The 20,339-nt window shown below is 45.9% G+C and overlaps 1 protein-coding gene across 2 annotated transcripts; it reads right to left on the bottom strand.

Annotated features, from left to right (window-relative positions):
- Positions 1 to 705: 705 nt before the first annotated feature.
- LOC116974114 (fibrinogen-like protein 1) lies at positions 706 to 19,612 on the bottom strand. Of its 2 annotated transcripts, XM_033022261.1 has the most exons (8): positions 19,313 to 19,612; positions 15,425 to 15,502; positions 14,154 to 14,349; positions 9,516 to 9,675; positions 6,438 to 6,535; positions 4,605 to 4,693; positions 4,332 to 4,522; positions 706 to 1,276 (listed from the first exon to the last, which is right to left on the bottom strand). In XM_033022261.1, exons 2-8 carry the CDS (start codon positions 15,482 to 15,484, stop codon positions 1,087 to 1,089), a joined length of 984 nt encoding a protein of 327 aa, XP_032878152.1. In that variant the 5' UTR covers positions 15,485 to 15,502; positions 19,313 to 19,612; the 3' UTR covers positions 706 to 1,086. The 2 variants fall into 2 exon arrangements, with proteins under 2 accessions (XP_032878152.1, XP_032878153.1); XM_033022262.1 differs by lacking the exon at positions 15,425 to 15,502 and having other exon boundaries at positions 19,313 to 19,439.
- Between the last annotated feature and the right edge of the window lie 727 nt (positions 19,613 to 20,339).

Here is a 20,339-nt window from a genome sequence, read left to right as displayed (position 1 = left end):
CCCAAGCTGTGGCCTCACCGTGGGCAGACTACAGGGACCTGGCCTGTCACAGGGTGGACCGGATAGGAATTAGCATGGGGCTAGGGAGGGGAGGTCGGGATTGGAACCCGAATGACTGACTCAGTGATTTTCACTCCTGCCTTTTCCGAATATATGGAAATATAAAATGTTTGCATTTCTGGTTCATAGAGTCTTAGAGTGATACAGTGTGGAAACAGGCCCTTCGGCCTAACTTGCCCACGCTGGCCAACATGTCCCATCTACACTAGTCCCACCTGCTCGTGTTTGGCCCATATCCCTCCAAACCTGTCCTATCCATGTACCTCTGTTTCTTAAATGATGGGACAGTCCCTGCCTCAACTACCTCCTCTGGCAGCTAGGATGTGTGTGATTCCTGTTAAATCTTTCCCCACTCATCTTAAACCTATGTCCTCTGGTCCTCGATTCCCCAACTCTGGGCAAGAGATTCTGCATCTACCCGGTCTATTCTTCTCATGATTTTATACACTTCTATAAGATCACCCCTCATCCTCTTGCGCTCCAAGGAATAGAATCCCAGCCTACTCAACCTCTCCCTATAGCTCACACCCTCTAGTCCTGGCAACATCCTCGTAAATCTTCTCTGTACCCTTTCCAGCTTGACAACATATTTCCTACAACATGGTGTCCACGGGGGTGGGGGTGGGGGGAGGGTGGTGTGTTGGGATGGGAGGGGTGGGTTATCGGTTCTTTCAAGTGGCATGTGTCAATTCCTTTTCTCAGTACAGCACCAACCTGCGCCTTTAAGATGACCCTAACAAACAGTCCTTTTGTAGAACATGTCCACTCACTAAGACATAAGAGCAGAATTAGGCCATTGGGCCCCATCGAGTCTGCTCCACCACTCGATCATGGCCGATCTATTGTAAAGGGTTGTCATTTTGCAATCAAAATTAGAGAAACAATTTATTGTAAAAAAAATATAGAGAATATTAGCCATTACATCGAGGCTCATTGTATACAGTTTGGCTGCCAAATATATTTTTCATTATTTAGACAAAATAATTTTGAGAATGAGATGGAAATGCAGTTGCTTCAGAGTAAGTATTAGCCAATAATATTGTCGTAGTCCCCGCTTCCCAATCCAGCTAAGTAGTAGAGTGGGCGGACTTTCATGCTGGTGAACCTCAGAGAGTACCACCAGCCTCTCCACGTGGTCCACACGACCCCATCGTCGTTCTTGGCGCTGTAGTTGCCACGGCGATAATACTTACCATTAAGGTTGGCCGCGTGGCACCTATGTGTTTAACAATGAGGAGATTTTGTTCAAAATAAGTTCGTTCTCACACAACAACAAAAAAATCACGTTTTTAGTTCTTATCAATAATTCATCACAATACACTGAAAGTCACCTTTGAAAACAATTCCTTAAAGTGCAGGAAGGAACTCAGCTGGTGGTTTATACCAGAGATGGACACAAAGTGTTGGAGTAACTCAGCGGGTCAGGCAGCATCTATGGAGAAAAAGAACAGCTGTCGTTTCAGGTCGGAACCCTTCTTCAGAACGGGAGTGAAGGAAGGGTGGTGGGGACTGGAGGTAGGAAAAGGCCAGAACAAATCCGGGCCGGCAACAGATGACCTCAGGGAGGGCGGAGCCCATAATTGTCCAGAGATGCTGCCTGACCCGCTGAGTAACTCCAGCATTATGTGTCTGTCTCCTTAAATGTACACTTTATTTTCTGCTCATTAAAAGTATTCAAAGCTAATATGTATTACTCTGGAAATACCTTTGGTTTAATTCTTGTGCAGAACTTACCTATTTCTGCTGAAAGAGGCGAGAGACATCAGGAGTGAGCAGCGGATGGATATTGTTGAATATGAATTAGATACTCAGCGGGCAGTTAGGATACTGTTTGGACACGCTAGAGGCAGGGAACATGTTCCCGATGTTGGGGTAGTCCAGAACCAGGGCCCACAGTTTAAGAATAAGGAGTAAACCATTTAGAACGGAGACGAGGAAACACTTTTTCTCACAGAGAGTGGTGAGTCTGTGGAATTTTCTGCCTCAGAGGGCGGTGGAGGCAGGTTCTCTGGATTCTTTCAAGAGGGAGCTAGATAGGGTTCTTAAAGATAGCGGAGTCAGGGGATATGGGGAGAAGGCAGAAACGGGGTACTGATTAGTGATGATCAGCCATGATCACATTGAATGGGAGTGCTGGCTCGAAGGGCCGAATGGCCTACTCCTGCATCTATTGTCTATTGTGTATTGATACTAATTAGATACAGTTTCACCTCTCTCTGTGCTCCCCTACTCTGTTCATTAGCACTACCTTCAAAAGTTTTCTCTGCTGATGCACCTCCACATTGGTAAGCAGAGTGGAACTGGCCATCTTCTTTAGCACTCGTTGCTTCCAGGGAGAAAGAGTTCTCACCACTTGCATTTTGGATGAATGGAATTCTTCGTCTCAAAATTTAACAAGTTGTTTCCCAGAGTAAAATATACAATGAGATAAAGTTAGTGTAAATTTGCATAAACCTATTTCTACCATTTTTTTAAATGAAATTTCTTAACTTTTATGAAAGAACTGCCCTGGAGAAAGAAATTTAAAAGTGTAGGTCATTGGAGCAGAATTGGGCCATTTGGCCCATCAAGTCTACTCCGCCATTCGATCGTGGCTGATCTATCTTCCTCTCTCAACCCCAATCGCCTGCCTTCTCCCCGTGACCTTTAAAACTCTTACTAATCAAGAACATGTCAATCTCCGCCTTAAAAATACCCAATGACTTGGCTATCCATCGTTGTCTGAACCAATAAATTCCACAGATTCACCACCTTCTGGCTAAAGAAATTCCTCCTCATCTCCTTTCTAAAGGTAGATCCTTTATTCTGAGACTGTACCCTCTGGGCCTAGACTCTTCCCCTAGTGGAAAATGTCCTCCCTGCGTCCACTCTATCCAGGCCTTCACTATTTGGTAGGTTTTAATGAGGTTGCCCTCATCCTTCAACTCCAGCGTGCAGCACAGGCCCAGAGCCGTCAAACACTCATCATACATTAACCCAATCATGTCTGGGATCAGGGTAGTGTAGATCGATACAAAAAGCTGGAGCAACTCAGCTGAACAGGCAGCATCTCCAGAGAGAAGGAATGGGTGACGTTTCGGGTCGAGACCCTTCTTCTGTTTGAAGAAGGGTCTCGACCCAAAACGTCACCCATTCCTTCTCTCCAGAGATGCTGCTTGACCCGCTGAGTTACTCCAGCTTTTTGTGTCTATCTTCCGTTTAAACCAGCGTCTGCAGTTCCTTCCGACACATCAGTGTAGTGTAAACTTGCATAATCCCATTTTAACATTTTCCCAAATTTAATTTCATAACTCCTATTAAAGAACTGCGCTGAAAAAAAGAAATTTAAAAGACATTTGTGCAGGACAGATTTAGAGGCATATATGAGCCAAACACGGGGAAATGGGATGAGTGTAGATGGGACATCTTGGTGGGCATGGACAAGTTGGGCCGAAGGGCCTGATTAATGCTGTAAAACTGGATGACTCTCAGGGAAGTACACTGGATTTTCAATATAAGTGTATGTCGGAATTATTAATCTAGTGAGTAATGTTTCACCATCTGTAATCAACACTTCTTGCTCCCATTCCTCCATTTTTCCCAGGGTAGAAACGTCAAAGACTAGAGGGCATAGCTTTAAGGTGAGAGGAGCAAGTGCTTTTCACACCGAGGGTGCCTGGAACGTGCTGCCGGGGGTGGTGATGGAGGCAGGTAGGACAGCAGTGTTTACGGGGCATTTGGATAGGCACATGGATACTCAGGGAATGGAGGGATATGGATCATGAGCAGCCTGTGGAGATTAGTTTATATTGTCATCATGTTCCCCACGGACATTAGTTTAGTTTCATTTATCTGGTTTAAACTCTAGTTTAAAGCCCATCCATCACCTATACACCAGTTCTATGTTATTCCACTTTCTCACCCACTCCTTGCACACTAGGGGCAATTTACAGAGGGCCAATTAGCCTACAAACCCACACATCTTTGGATTTTGGGAGGAAACCGGAGCACCTGGAGGAAACCCACGCGGTCACAGGGAGAACGTGCAAACCCCGTACAGACAGCACCCATAGTCAGGTTTGAACCTGGGTCTCTGGTGCTGTAAGGCAGTAACTCTACCGCAGCGCTACTGTGCCTCCCAAATTGCAGAACACTCTGGACTTAAGGGCCTGTTCTTGTGCTGTACTATTCTAAGTTCTGTGGATAGTTTCCACCCAGGCTGATGCTTCCTAGCAAGTAACGAGTATTGATGTAGTGGGGCGGATGGTAGTATGAACGACTGCGACATTTACCTGTTAAACCACCAGCCGCTTCTGCCTTCGTGGGCACAGCTGCCCTGAGTGTACCGGTCGTTGTCTTGGTCGGATGTACTGAACTGCATCCCGTTGTGAGAAGATGACCACTGCTCCCATGGGATCAAGCCTCCCGACAACGCATCTCCTGCCGTGCCAATGTAGCTTCCGAAGCTCAGCCGGTACTTATCCTGGGTTCAAGTACCAGAAGCAGGTCAGAGAAGCAATCCATGACACCCAACCAGCACAATAAATAACCAAACCTCCTCTCACCTTTTCATCTGAAATGCTAAACTTTTCATACGTTGCATATCGCTCTTCTCCATTCCAATCTGTCAGGTCGACCTTCATTATGTACTTTCCTGCGTGGAAATTATTAAATAACCATTAATATCTCGAAGATACTTCTCCAGACTGATTCCTGGGATGTCAGGACATTCATATGAAGAAAGACTGGATAGACTCGGCTTGTACTCGCTAGAATTTAGAAGATTGAGGGGGGATCTTATAGAAACTTACAGAATTCTTAAGGGTTTGGACAGGCTAGATGCAGGAAGATTGTTCCCGATTTTGGGGAAGTCCAGAACAAGGGGTCACAGTTTAAGGATAAAGGGGAAATCTTTTAGGACTGAGATGAGAAAAACATTTTTCACACAGAGAGTGGTGAATCTCTGGAATTCTCTGCCACAGAAGATAGTTGAGGCCAGTTCATTGGCTATATTTAAGAGGGAGTTAGATGTGGCCCTTGTGGCTAAAGGGATCAGGGGGTATGGAGAGAAGGCAGGTACAGGATACTGAGTTGGATGATCAGCCATGATCATATTGAATGGCGGTGCAGGCTCGAAGGGCTAAATGGCCTACTCCTGCACCTATTTTCTATGTTTCTATGTTTGTGTCCTATCCTTTATATTGATTATGGCACAAATAGCACCGGTTCAAAGCAATAAGAAGAGGTTGGACACACAGTTTATTTTCTCTGGAACGCCGGAGGCTGCGGGGAGAATGGGGGGAGAGAGTGAGAATATAGACTTTTCTCTGACTGCATATCACCCAAACAAAAGCTTGAAGCTACACCTCGGCACACCTGACAATAATTTAAAAATGGGCTGGAGGTGAAAAGGAGACAAAAGGGTGTCTTGGTTCTTGGTTCTTGGTTCCCCAAAATATTCCAAATGGAATTTAAACTGGCGGTGGAGTGGAGGGGAGGAGTGAAATTTAAAGCTGGGGGGGAAGGGATGTGGGTGGAAGGAGATGGGGGAGGGGGGGAGGGGGGGAGGGGAAAGATGGGGGATAAAAGGGAAATGGGGCAGTCAGGGCTGGGAGATGAGTGTACGGAGGAGGGGGAAGTCATAAAATGATGAGGTATAGAAAGGGTAGACAGTCAGAGCCTTTCCCCTGGATTGAAATGTTAAAGACTAGATAGTTCTAAGGTGAGAGGAGCAAAGTTTCAAGGAGATGTGTGGGGATGGAACTCTCTGCCACAGAAGGTAGTTGAGGCCTGTTCATTGGCTATATTTAAGAGGGAGTTAGATGTGGCCCTTGTGGCTAAAGGGATCAGGGGGTATGGAGAGAAGGCAGGTACAGGTTACTGAGTTGGATGATCAGCCATGATCATATTGAATGACGGTGCAGGCTCGAAGGGCCGAATGCCCTACTCCTGCACCTATTTTCTATGAATCTATGAATCTATGTTTTTTTACACAGAGGGTGGTGTGGTGGGTGTCTGGAACGTGCTGCTTGGGGTGGTGGTGGAGTCAGATACGACAGTGGTGTTTAAAAGATCTCTGGATAGGCAGATGGATATGCAGGGAATGGGGGGGGGGGGGGGGGGGGGGGGGGGGGGGGGATATAGATCTCATGCAGGCAGATGAGAGTTGGTCATGGCATCATGTTCGGCACGGAGTCTATGCCTGTTCCTGTACTGTATTCATTTGTGTTTAAGATGGAACTGCAGATGCTGGAAAATCGAAGGTACACAAAAATGCTGGAGAAACTCAGCGGGTGCAGCAGCATCTATGGAGCGAAGGAAATAGGTAACGTTTCGGGCCGAAACCCTTCTTCAGACTGTATTCATTTGTGTTCTACGAAGGTTGGAGACATTCTTACCTGGAGCCAGGATCTGGTGCATGTTTTCATTTCCAAGCCAATACTCATCATTCCTCCGTTGAAACAACCCAAAGCCAGATTTGTAGTCATCCCAGCCTCTGCAGAAAGTACAGGGTGGAAAACTAATGCAGTGAAGTTAAAAGACTGTTGTGAATGAAACCTGCTTAAATTTCTAAAAGGACACAGAATACTGGAGTAACTCAGTAGGTCAAGCAGAATCTCTGGAGAACATGGGTCGGATTCTGAAGGGTCCCGACCTGAAACTTCACCTATCCATATTCTCCAGAGATGCTGCCTGACCCGCTGAGTTATTCCAGCACTTTGTGTTTCATTTTAGTTTCTTGATTTTTCTTGAATGTTTTCCAGACATTAACTTTATGTGATCTCTGATTCATTATAAATTAATCAAACAGTCAGCAATGCCAGCATTCCCTTGTGTGCTCATGAGTCCAGCATCTGCTGTGTTTTGTGTCATCCCCTCCCCTCCACCATTCCCTCTGTGCCTCTCCCCTCCTCCGTCCACTCATCTCCCATCCCGGAGTTCCCCATTTCACTATTCACCCCACTCTTTCCCCTCCCCCGTCCCCTTCCACCCACATCCCTCCCGCCAGCTTTACTTTTCACTCCTAAGGTCTGTAGCCTCCTTTTGCTCTGGCTATTTTATTTCATTCACATGTTTAAACTGTACTGTTTTATTATTAACGTTTCATGTTTTATGTGTCATTCTTAATTGTTACTGTATGTCGTGTTGTTACTTGCGAGTGGAGCACCAAGGCAAATTCCTTGTATGTGTACACACTTATTAATTTAATTTAATTTCATTTCATTTCTTCTTCTCTCCTTATCTGACACCCTTTTGTCTCTTTTTCACCTATAGAAGCGGGTGCAATTATGACTTTTAAAAGACATTTGGACTGATATGTGGATAGGGAGGGTTTGGAGGGATATGGGCCAAATGCAGGCAAATGAGAGTAGCCCAATATTCGACCCTGGTCAGCATGGACAAAGTGGGCCGAAGGGCCTGTTTCGGTGCTGTACAGCTCTGTGATTCCATCTTGGTTACCATGGACAAGGTGGGCCGAAGGGCCTGTTTCTGTGCTTGGCAGCTCAAGAACCCTCTGAACCGCTGTCTGTTGTTTATAAAATGTTTCCCTGTGTTGCTGGGTCTATCGATGTGATATAAAGGGTCATAGACAAGCTGTTGCCAACTTTCAAATGTGGTTCCATTCAAGTGGAGTCAAGGTGCGGTCAAGAATATACAAGAAAGGTATCAAGTATACATAACTAGGGTTAGAAATCTAATGTTAATCCAGAGTTACAGGGGAGTTGCTCATTTTATTTTTTAAATGGGCAGCAGAACTAAAAAAGCAGAGAAGAATTACCTTTTGTTCTCAAGCATTCAATGCGTGTGAGTCTCACCTCTGCGTATTTGTTCCTAGTTGCAGATGCTGGTTTAAATCAAAGCTACAGTAGACATAGAATGCTACAGCGGAACAGGCAGCAAGTCTGGAGAGAAGGAATGGGTGACTGGAGAAGTGTCCCGACCCAAAACGTCACCCATCCCTTCTCTCCAGAGAAGCTGCCCGTCACGCTGAGTTACTCCAGCTTTTTGTTCCTAGTTGTGTTGCCCATTTAAAAAATAAAATAAAAAACCGCAGACACAACAGATGCTGCTTTGCAACAAGGGATACAGAGTGCTGGAGTTACACAGTGGGTTTGGCAGCATCTCTGGAGAGCATGGATAGGTGACGTTTCGGGTCGGGACCCTTCTTCAGACTGATTGTGGTGGGGGGAGAAAGCTGGAAAGAGGAGGGGTTGGACAAAGCCATGCAGGTGGATACAGATAGGTGGATACAGGTGGATACAGGTGAGGAAGGTTTTGGAGATAGGGTGGACAAAGGGAAAAGATGAAACGTGTGAGAGAAGGAGATAGTACAAGTAGCAGCTCTCCATTTGCTCTGGTTTACACCGAAGAAAGACACAAAATGCTGGAGTAACTCAGCGGGACAGGCAGCATCTCTGGAGAGAAGGAATGGGTGATGTTTTGGGTGGAGACCCTTCTTCAGACTAATCAGGGGAAAGGGAAGCGAGAGATATAGACGATGATGTAGGGAGATAAAGAACAATGAATGAAGGGGTAGAAATTGGATTTCCATCAGTTGCACTAAATTACGTATTAATGATAGTAGCTGAATCTTATCTCGACGTCCAACATTGCATAGAACCACATGTTTGGAGCTAATTCCAACTGATTACCTGACATATATTTAGTGCCACCAAACAGTGATGAATTCGCAGGTTTATCTCTGCCCACCTTGTGGTGTCCATCGATCACTGAGGACATGTTGGGGGAACCAGACGATTATCGGGCAGCTCCAAGTGGAAGCTTCTGTGTTCCCCAGGGTAGAGGATTCTAAAACTAGAGGGCACAGGCTTATGGTTAGAGGGAAGAGATTTGAGGGACCTCAGGAGCAACCATTTCACTTGGAGGGTAGTCCATATTGGGAATGAGCTGCCGGAGGAAGATGTGGAAGCAGTTGTGATTTTAAAAGATACTTGGACAGATATATGGATAGGAAGGGTTTGGATATGGGGCAAATGCAAGCAAATGGGACTAGCCTGGTATGCTAAAAAAAGACATAGACATCAGCGGGTCAGGCAGCATCTCTGGAGAACATGGATATGTGATGTTTCAGGTCAGGACTCTTCTGCAGACCCAGTATGCCAGCTTGGTCAGCATGGACAGCATGGACAAGGTGGGCCGAAAGGTCTGTTTCCGTGCTGTACAGCTCCGCACAGGACCAGCCTGGTTTAGTTTGACAATAAGTGTAGGAAGGAACTGCAGATGCTGGTTTACACCGAAGATAGACACAAAATGCTGGAGTAACTCAGCGGGTGAGGCAGCATCTCTGGATAGAAGGAATAGATGATACTTTGGGTCGAGACCCTTCTTCAGTCTAAAGAAGGGTCTCGACCCGAAGCATCACCACTTCCCCTATTCGGAGATGCTGCCTGTCCCGCTGAGTTACTCCAGCATTTTGTGTCTGTCTTAGTTTGACAATAACCAAGTTTATTTACCTGTTAAAGTTGACTTTGCCGTTGCTGCGCCGTTGGATAACGGTCCAACCTCCGCCCTCTGACATGTCGCAGTAGGCTATGAATGGGTCGGCAGCAGACACTGGCTTCAGTGTGTAATACCCACTCGTGGTGTTGCCACTGTTATACACCTCCGAGCAATCTGTGCACAGCAAATGTTACAGTCAGCGTAGCTAACTCACAACCAGGCAGAAACCAGTCTTTTCCAGACAATTCCCAACATAACCTTTCCTGACGGATAAGAAGTGGCAACCGCGGCATATTATCCCAACAAGTGGGGCTGCACGGTGAATCAGCGGTAGAGTTGCTGCCTCACATCACCAAATACCCGGGTTCGATCTTGACTACGGGTGCTGTCTGTACGGAGTTTGTACGTTCTCCCTGTGACCACGTGGGTTTTCTCCGGGTGCTCCAGTTTCCGCCCACACTCCAAAAGGCATACAGGTTTGTCGGTTAATAGGCTTTGGCAAACATTGTAAATAGTCCTAGTGTGTGTGTAGGATAGTGCTAGTGTATGGGGTGATCGCTGGTCAGTGTGGACTCGGTGGGCCGAAGGGCCTGTTTCCACGCTGAATCTAAAGTCTAAAGATGCAAGATGTCTGTTCTTTCTTTTGTTGTTGTTTTCTTGTCCTGTTTTAGCTAGTTAATTTTAGTTTATTTAGTTAGTGTATGTGTGTGGGGGGGTGGGAGAAACATGTTTTTGGTCTCTTCCTTCGGGGGGGGGTGCGACTTTTCTTGTCGTATCCCCCATCTCCGTCTCCGTCTGCGCTGAGGCCTAATGGCGGAGCTGGCGGCCTCCAACTGGGACCGACCTCGAGGCTCCGGAGGCAGAGCCAGCCAGGACTTATCAACGCGAGGCTGGCCGACTTCTGGCTGTGGCGGCGTTCTGGTGGCGGCCCAACTCGGGGCTGTGGCGGCGTTCCGGCGGTGGCGACCCGACTTCGGAGGTTCGGCCGCGGGCCCAGTGGACGACATCATCGGGAGCTCGCAGGTCACAGGTTGGTGACCTGTTTTTCCGGAGCTCCCGCGGCAACAGCTTCGTCCGCTGGACTTGAGAGCGGCAGCTTCGGCAGCTTCGACCACCCCGGGCCGCGGAGCTTGAACCGGCCCGTTCGTGGAGCACGGTTGAGCCGCGGGACTTGCTTGCCATCACCTGGTGGGGTCACAACATCGGAGGCCTGAATCGCCTCAACGCAGAGGGAGAACAAGGAGGGAAGAGACAGAGACTTTAAGACTTTTGCCTTCCATCACAGTGAGGAGGTGCCTGGTGAACTCACTGTGGTGGATGTAAAATTTGTGTTTATTGTGTGTTTTGTTATTTTATTATATGTATGACTGCAAGGCAACAAAATTTCGTTCAGACCAAAAGGTCTGAATGACAATAAAGGCTACTTTGACTTTGACTTTGATTTCCTGCATGTTAATGCATAAGTTGGAAGGGTGGCGAGGAGATTCACCACAACACTTATGCTGAACATGATGCCAAGACCAACTCTTATCTGTCTGCACATAATTATTATATGAGGATGTTGCATGGGCCTGAGTTACAGGGACAGGTTGGGCAGGTTACGACTATTCCTTGGAGTGCATGTGGCTGTGGAGTGATTTTATAGAGGTGTATAAAATCATGAGGGGAATGGAATAAATGTACAATATAGAAACAAAGAACTGCAGATGCTGGTTTATACCAAAGGTAGACACAAAATGTTGGAGTAACTCAACCGGACAGGCAGCATCCCTGGGTGACGTTTCAGGTCAGGACCTTCTTCAGACTTCAGAATAAATGCATTTATCCACAGTAAGGGTCTCAAGAACCAGAGGACATAGGATTAAGATGAGAGGGGAAAGACTTAATAGGAACCTGAGGGGCAACTTTTTCAGACTGAGGGTGGTGGGTATATGGAACGAGCTGCCAGAGGAGGTAGTTGAGGCAGGTACTATCACAACATGTAGAAGACATTTAGACAGGTGAAGGGATAGCAAATGTTTCGATGCATATGGGCCAAATGCAGCCAGGTGGGACTAGTGTAGATGGGACAAGTTGTTAGGTGTCGGCAAGTTTAGCCGAAGTGCCTGTTTCCATGCTGTCTGACTATGACTCTCTATACATCCATTCCCTGCACATCCATGTGTCTATCCACAAGGTACACAAAAATGCTGGAGAAACTCAGCGGGTGCAGCAGCATCTATGGAGCGAAGGAAATAGGCAACGTTTCGGGCCGAAACCCTTCTTCAGACTGATCCACAAGTCTATCCACGAGACTCTTTAACACCCCTATTTTATCTACCTCCACCACCATTTCCGACAGTGAGTTCCAGGCCCCACCACCTTGTGTCCGAGTCCATGCAGACCAGCGAGCTCCCTACACTAACATTACCCTACATATTAGGGACCATTTACAACTTACAATTAACCTATAAACCTGCATGTCTTTGGAATGTGGGAGGAAACCGGAGCACCCGGAGAAAACCCATATGGGCACAGGAAGAACGTACAAACTTTGTACAGACAGCACCAGTAGTCAGGATTGTACGGGGGTCCCTGGTGCAGTAATGCCCCTGTCCCACTTAGGAAACCTGAACGGAAACCTCTGGAGACTTTGCGCCCCACCCAAGGTTTCCGTGCGGTTCCCGGAGGTTGCAGGTGGTTGCCGGAGGTTGCAGGTAGTGGAAGCAGATAGGGAGACTGACAGAAACCTCCGGGAGCCGGACGGAAACCTTGGGTGGGGCGCAAAGTCTCCAGAGGTTTACGTTCAGGATTCCTAAGTGGGACAGGGGCATTAGGCAGCAACTCTACCACTGTGCCAATGTGACTTTGTTTTTTAGTAAACCAGCATCTTCAGTTCATTATACCACCAATGCAATAGTCATAAGGCATTAACCAGAACACCAGCAAAAATCCAGCACGTAGGTAACATCGTGGGAGATTAAATATCTGCCTGAGAAAGTAGGGGGATCTTCGGCCTACGATCCATCCACATGATGATACTTCCATTAATGTAATCCTCCCTCGGTACTGCAGGGCTGTGTCAGCCTTGACGTTTGTGGCCAAAACTCTTGAGTGGTTCTTGAACTGAGAACCAGGACCATGGGTACTAAATGAGTTGTTATGGACAATACTACTTAAGTGAAGATTCAGGTTTATCTAACGATCCAACTTAAATGAACAGTTCCCTTACTATAATTTTTGAAATTTCCCATTTCAAGTAATACCCCCCTCTTTCCCCTGTCCCCACCTCATCTTTGTGCTCCACACACCCCTCTCACCATGCCCCCCCCCCCCCCCCCTCTCTCCTCCTCCATACCGATCAGACTGATTCCTGGGATGTCAGGACTGTCTTATGAAGAAAGACTGGATAGACTTGGTTTATACTCTCTAGAATTTAGGAGATTGAGAGGGGATCTTATAGAAACTTACAAAATTCTTAAGGGGTTGGACAGGCTAGATGCAGGAAGATTGTTCCCGATGTTGGAGAAGTCCAGGACAAGGGGTCACAGCTTAAGGATAAGGGGGAAATCCTTTAAAACCGAGATGAGAAAAACTTTTTTCACACAGAGAGTGGTGAATCTCTGGAACTCTCTGCCACAGAGGGTAGTTGAGGCCAGTTCATTGGCTATATTTAAGAGGGAGTTAGATGTGGCCCTTGTGGCTAAGGGGATCAGAGGGTATGGAGAGAAGGCAGGTACAGGATACTGAGTTGGATGATCAGCCATGATCATATTGAATGGCGGTGCAGGCTCGAAGGGCCGAATGGCCTACTCCTGCACCTAATTTCTGTTTCTATGTTTCTATACCCAGCCACGAGTCCCGTATTTCCCATTTATCCCCCACTTTTTCCCTCTCCCCCCTGTCCCCTTCCACCCACATCCCTCCATCCAGTTTTACATTCCACTCCTCCTCTTCTCTCCTTATCTGACAGCCTTTTGTCTCCTTTGCACCTCTAGCCTTTGTCACTCACTCTGACCATCCCCCCACTCACCTGTATCCACCTATCACTTGCCAGAAGGTAGATACAAAATGCTGGAGTAACTCAGCGAGACAGGCAGCATCTCTGAAGAGATGGAATGGGTGATGTTTCGAGTCGAGACCCTTCTTCAGTTTGAAGAAGGGTCTCGACCCGAAAATTCACCCATTCCATCTCTCCAGTGATGCTGCCTGTCTCGCTGAGTTACTCCAGCATTTTGTATCTACCTTTGATTTAAACCAGCATCTGCAGTTCTTGATATCACTTACCAGACATTGCTCTACGCTGTCCCCACCTCTTTTTCAGCTTTCTCCCCCACAGTCCATTAGTCTGAAGGGTCCCAACCCTAAACATCATCTGTTCATTCCCTCCACAGATGCTGCCAGACCCGCTGAGTTCCTCCAGCACTTTGTGTTTTGGCTTAGGATTCCAGCATCTGCAGTTCCCAGTGTCTGCAGTTCCCCTGTAATGGTTGGCACTGAGAAAACAAGCCCTTTCATCGGACACAAAGTGCTGGAGGAACTCAGGGGGTCAGGCAGCATCTGCGGAGGGAATGGACAGAGGACGTTTTGGGGCGGGATGTTCCTTTCATCCTTTCTTTCTGCCCATTCATGTGGGGTAGCGTGTATATTTGTGTTTAGATTAAGACATTTACCATGGTGATACATCAACAGATTTGGATCAATGTTGGCTACTTGCTCCTTCCTTCTTGTTTTGGTGTGTTCATGTATCCAGTATCGATTGTCCGCCTTTAGATACTTCAGCCGCCAAGTTCCAAGCAGGAACTGATTCTGCATGTTTTGCAGTTGTAGGCGGAGCCTGGCGATTTCAATCTTGCACGTGTCATTGTCCTGTCAAAAAGTGTCACAAAATGTTGGAGCGAGTTTGTGTAGTGAACTGTGGCACTTGTCAAGCACATCTGAGGAGTAATGAATGCAGCTGCTATATTGTTGACATTGGTCTAGAGAGGCAACTGTGAACCTTAAGGGCCTGTCCCACTTGGCCGTCATTTGCGCCTCATTTACGTGTTATATGTAAATTTGGTCGACGCGTCATGACGCATGGTGTGCGCATGGTGAGGCGTGGAATCGTATGCAGTGGCGCGCGGTATCGCGTGGCGCTCCAGGATTTAGTACAGGAACAAAATCCTCGCGCGCCACCTGCGTGACGTATCGCGTACGCACGCTGACGCATTGGGTGCGCACACTGACGTATTGGCATCGTACGCTGGCGTCCCGACGTCTCACGTGTATCATGTGGTGACGTATATGGTTACGTCACCGTGCGTCAACGTCCTTACGTCAACGTCCTGCCGCACGCCGCAGGGTATTCTAATGACGTCACGCGCACCCGACAGCTGTGCTGACGCATATTGACGGGTGATTTGTGCGCGACGTCGCACATCACGACGCGTCGACCTATTTCACATATGACGCGTAAATGAGGCGCAAATGACGGCCAAGTGGGACAGGCCCTTTACACTGGGATAGAGGGGGATGCAGGAGTTGCATATCAGCATCTTAGTAGTCTGTCCACTTTTAATACATCTTCTCTTCCCTTCCTCACTGCAAGCTAAAACATCATCCATGGAACCATTTAGTTAATCTTTTTACACTTTCACTAGGATGTTTCCATATTTTCAAAGATGTGATAACCAGAATTAGACATAATATCCCGCCACTTCACCAACATCTTGTATAGTTTAAACAGAATTCCTCTTTTCTTGTTGTCTATACTTCTACTCACGAGTCTATCTCGAGGATAACCAAAGATTGGCAATATATTGTGGCCTTGTGGCAATGTACACATCCAGAGAACTTTTATTAATAAGCTTTCATTACGTTAATTCATGTACAATTTAAAATACCTTTCAGAGAAAACACATGCATTCTTAAAAATAAATGCATGCTGCTGTTACACACATACCAAAGCTCTGTGACTTGCAAAACTTTGATTGAAGAGAAGTAGAAAGACCAGTAGCAGCATGGCATCGAGCGCAAACCCCTGAAAATAAATATATTTTAATCATCAAATGCATTTGAGTCATAAAAGGATTACTGACTGACTTTAAACTTTAGGGATACAGAGCTGAAACAGGCCCTTCGGCCCACCGAGTCCGTGCCGACCGGCTATCACCGTACACTAGCTCTATCTTACACACTAGGGACAATTTACAATTTTACAGAAGCCAATCAACCTGCAAACCTGTACGTCTTTGTAGTGTGGGAGGAAACCGGAGCACCCGGAGGAATCCCACACGGTCACACCCTGCACAGACAGCGCCCATAGTCAGGATCGAACCTGGGTTTCTGGCGCTGTAAGGCATCAACTCTACCACTGCCCACTGTGCCACCCCATATGGCAATGTCAACCATGACTGACAATGCTCTCCAAACTTCCTCTGAAGGGATAGCACACAGTGTGCAGTTCTGGCCACCAAGCTATCAGAAGGATGTCATTAAGTTGAAAAGAGATTGACCAGGATGTTACCTGGGCTTGCGGGCTTAAGTTACAGGCAGAGGTTGGATAGGCTGGGACTTTTTACTTTGGAGTGTAGGAGGCTGATGGGGTGACCTTAATGAGGTGTACAAGATCATGAGGAGCACGGATAAAGTGAAGAACGCTCACAGTCTTTTTCCCAGGATAGAGGATTCTAAAACTAAAGGGCGCAGGGTTAAGGTGAGAGGGGAGAGATTTACGAGGGACCTTCAGACAACCTTGTCGTTCAGAGGGTAGTACGTATCTGGGAAGCTATAGAAGCGGATGCAGCTATGTCACATAAAAGACATTTGGATAGTTAAAAATATTCATTCTAGAGGGCTAAATAAATACGTATATCCCTGGAAAGGGACATCAGCCTGCAACCAGAGTTTGAGTTTGAAAAGTTGCAGAACTAAGTTATGGAATTATCAATAAGTTAGAATAATGAGGATAGTCAGTTGCTAGAATAAATTGCCAGAGGCTATTGGAGTGGATACAATTATGACTTAGTAACATCTCTTATTAAGAAACGAAATAATTCATTTCAAATCTTTCCATATTTTTTTGCTGAACTTTAGCTCCAAGTACATGTTAGGCATTAGATCACATAGTATATAGTACGCCCCCTTCGGTCATTACTGACCATGTGTGATGCATTCTGGTCGGATGCAAGCCTGGGTGATGTCATATGGAGGACAGGCAGTTGCCCATGCAGCACGTCCCCCCTCTCCACGTCGCTGATCGATCCAAAGGAACAGCGGGGTCGTTACAGTTTGGCACCAGCGCCGTCGCAGGAGCTGCCAGAGCGAGGTTGTAGACAACGACGAACTGCCTTAGGGGCTCCGACTCCGGATTTTCTTGAGGTTTACTCCTGGAGCCTTTTCCATGACTGGATACGGCCACAAGGCAGTGGAGGTTTTAAATCAGAGTTTTCTCTCTCCTAGATGGACTGCCTTCCCAGGCTGACGAGCCCCATCTGCCCGAGACTCATGGGGGCGGGAGCATCTGCCTTCCCGTGCAGGTCTATAGCACCTGCCCACTGCCCATGGATCATATATACACTCCCTTTATCATTAGGTTTTGAGAACCTTTGAGCATTTTAGTAAAGGCTGAAAAAAAGCTCCTTGCTTTGGTCCATCCTATAACAAGAAATACTTGGTCACAGACTGGCACAATATGAGAACTCTTGGGTCTATCAGCACCCCCCCCCCCTCCCCCCTGTCACTCCATCTGTCTGAAGAAGGCTCCTGACCCGAAACGTTGTATGTCCATTCCCTCCACAGACGCTGTCTGACCCACTGAGTTCCTCCAGCATTCTGTTTTTCCCTAGATTACAACATTTGTAGTTTCTCATGTCCTCTGAAATATCTTGAAGCATTAAAGAGTAAACATCTATTAGGAGTAGAGTTGGCAGCTACAAAGAAATCTGTTTTTAATTCTACTCGAGCTAGCTTACTACATGTGGACAGTGAGCCAGGCCAGCTGTTCAAACGATTAGTGTTTCAAAACTTGCACAATTTCTGTGATTGAATGTTTTCCAGTCACCATTGCTTTGCTCTTCATAAACGAAGAATAGCATTTAAATATATCATAATCTAGTGACTTCCTTGGAGAGAGGCAGGTTTGCTTAATTTAGTTTATTGTCACGTGTACCGAGGTACAGTGAAAAGTTCTTGTTGCGTGCTAACCAGACAGCAGAAAGACAATACATGATTACAATCGAGCCGTCTACAGTGTGCAGATACATGATACTGGGAATAACGTTTAGTACAAGATAAAGTCCAAGTGAAGTCCGATTAATGATGTGGGTTAATTAGGTTTGGTAAAATTGTAAATTGTTCCTAGTGTGGACTATAGTGCTACTGTACAGGGTGATCGCTGGTCAGCATGGACTCGGTGGGCTGAAGGGCCTGTTTCCGTGCTGTATCTATAAATCTAAAATAAGCAGAGCACAAGAGACACAGGAAGGTTGTAGAAGGCAATTCAAAAGCTAGTTGATTTTGACAAAATTAATCTTTGCAACTATTTGACAAACTCTTTTGCAGTCCAATATTTCAAAAGATAACAATTCTCAACACGTCTCTTAATTTTTGTTTCTTATTTTGCTGTTTTTCAGACAATGTTTTGGCAACAGAGAATTGAAACTCCACCAATAAATGTTCTATAGGCTCACTAATTATGAAAGCTGAGAACTGCAGCTCATCTGATAATACCCTCTAGTTAAATAAACCTGTTGCCACAATCAGGTTTGTCATTTGTGCAAGTTCTGTTTCAAACTAGGCAAAACCGGAGCAAAAGCTACATTGGCAAAGATAACAGGCCTGCTGTCTTGTAGCTGATATTAATAAACTATTCCCGAATATCTGAGAAACACACCTTAAAATCATCTCCCTCTGGGAAATAAGACCATAAAAAACAAAACAATTTCTGCATTAACCTCCAAAAGGACACGGAGTGCTGGAGTGACTCAGCAGGTCAGACAGCATCTCTGGAGAACATGGATGACAGGTGACGTTTCAGGTCGAGACCCTTCTTCAGACTGGCATGCAACAAATTATTTGTTTTAAAGGTCTTTTTTTCCAGTGGAATGTTTCTCAGTGGAAGATGCGTTTAAGGTGTAAATCACTCTGTTTCTCAGGATGTCAGTTTAGTTCTGAGTCTGAAGAACGGTCCCGTCCCAAAACGCCACATATCCATGTTCTCCATAGATGCTGCCTGACCCGCTGAGTTACTCCAGCACTTTGTGTCTTTTTGGGTATTGACCAGCATCTGCAGTTCTTTGTTTTCAACATGAAACTTATTGGGCTAGTTTTCACAAGCATTTTGAAATGTCACTTTATAATAAACCAAGTTAAAAGCACACGAGTGCAGGTATTAAACTAACAGAAACTTTTTAGTACATATCTGAAAAACATCCTGAATTTAGCAAACTTAGATTGAAACCCGACCTGAAACGTCACCTATCCTTTTCCTCAAGAGATATTGCCTGACTCGTTGAGTTACTCCAGCACTTTATATCCATCTGCTAATTGAGCAAAACTAGTTTCATACAAAAATGAAATCCTTGACTTTCTTACCTAAGTGAATTCTTAACATGCTAAAAGTTAATCTCTTGAGAGTTTTGCAAAACTGCAACAGCGAAATGGAAAGACATGGAAAATAAAGTAAGAAGAAAACTTTGCATTTCAATCACCTGGCACCATTTATCAGCTCGCTTGATTCATAACAAGAAGATAGACACAAAAAGCTGGAGTAACTCAGCAGGTCGAGACCCTTCTTCAGACAATCATAACAAGTTGTGCAGTGTGAAAGAAAAACATTAGCAAGACTCACCTAAATTAGAGGAATACAATGAATAGCAGAGGATATTCCTGGGGTTCTGCGTGTGCCTGAAGAGTTGAGCGATTAGGAATGCACCAAACTTGTTGATATCACTGCAAGCACTCAGATGGTTCAAATTAAAGTCCCCAGAGTGGGTTATTTCATCATCGTGCTGTGATCTTTCCCCACACTACACCACTCCCAATTTGTAGCATTTTGAAATGCGGGGCATCTTTTCATGTCTTTTGAATAAATCTATGTTTACAGATTCACGGCTTCATTATATAAGCACAATATAAACTGAGGAATAGGTTGGAAATAGTGCTGGGGAAATTTGCAAGGATGTTGTTCGGACTCGAGGGCCTGAGATACAGGGAGAGGTTGGACAGGCTAGGTCTCTATTCCTTGGACAGCAGCAGGATGAGGGGTGGTCTCATCAAGATGTATAAAATCATGAGGGGAATAGATAGGGTGGATATGAAGATACGGAACGAGCTGCCAAAGGAGGTGGTGGAGACACATACAACAACAACATTTAAAAGGCACTTGCACGTACTGTGTAACTCTATGAGAATAATACATAACAAATATGGCTTGGTGTCCATTTAATCATTTTAAAGGAATGGCTAAAAGCCACACATAATATTGTAAAATTTGTCATGGTATTTAAGTTCATATTAATACTGGATAATCTGGTCCGCAGCCAAGATGGATGCGAAGCTAATATCAGAAACACTAGTCATTGTGCCATACAGCTTGGAAACAGTCCATTCGACCCAATTTGTCCATGCTGACCAACATGCTGTTACAGTACCTGCCTCAGCGACCTCCAATGCAAGCTCGTTGAATGCACCCATCACCCTCCTGCTAGAATTATTATTCCCTTATCATGTACCTATACACTGTAAATGCCTCAATTGTAATGTATTTTTTTCTTTCTGCTGCAACAATAGCTTTTCACTGTACCTCGGTACACGTGACAATAAACTAAACTGAAGTCCCTCTCCCCTTAACTCAAGCCCGCAAGCCCAAGCCATTC

This window comes from Amblyraja radiata, chromosome 6 (assembly GCF_010909765.2).
Source record: "Amblyraja radiata isolate CabotCenter1 chromosome 6, sAmbRad1.1.pri, whole genome shotgun sequence".
Classification (NCBI taxonomy): domain Eukaryota; kingdom Metazoa; phylum Chordata; class Chondrichthyes; order Rajiformes; family Rajidae; genus Amblyraja; species Amblyraja radiata.
This window is presented reverse-complemented; position numbering and strand designations above follow the sequence as displayed.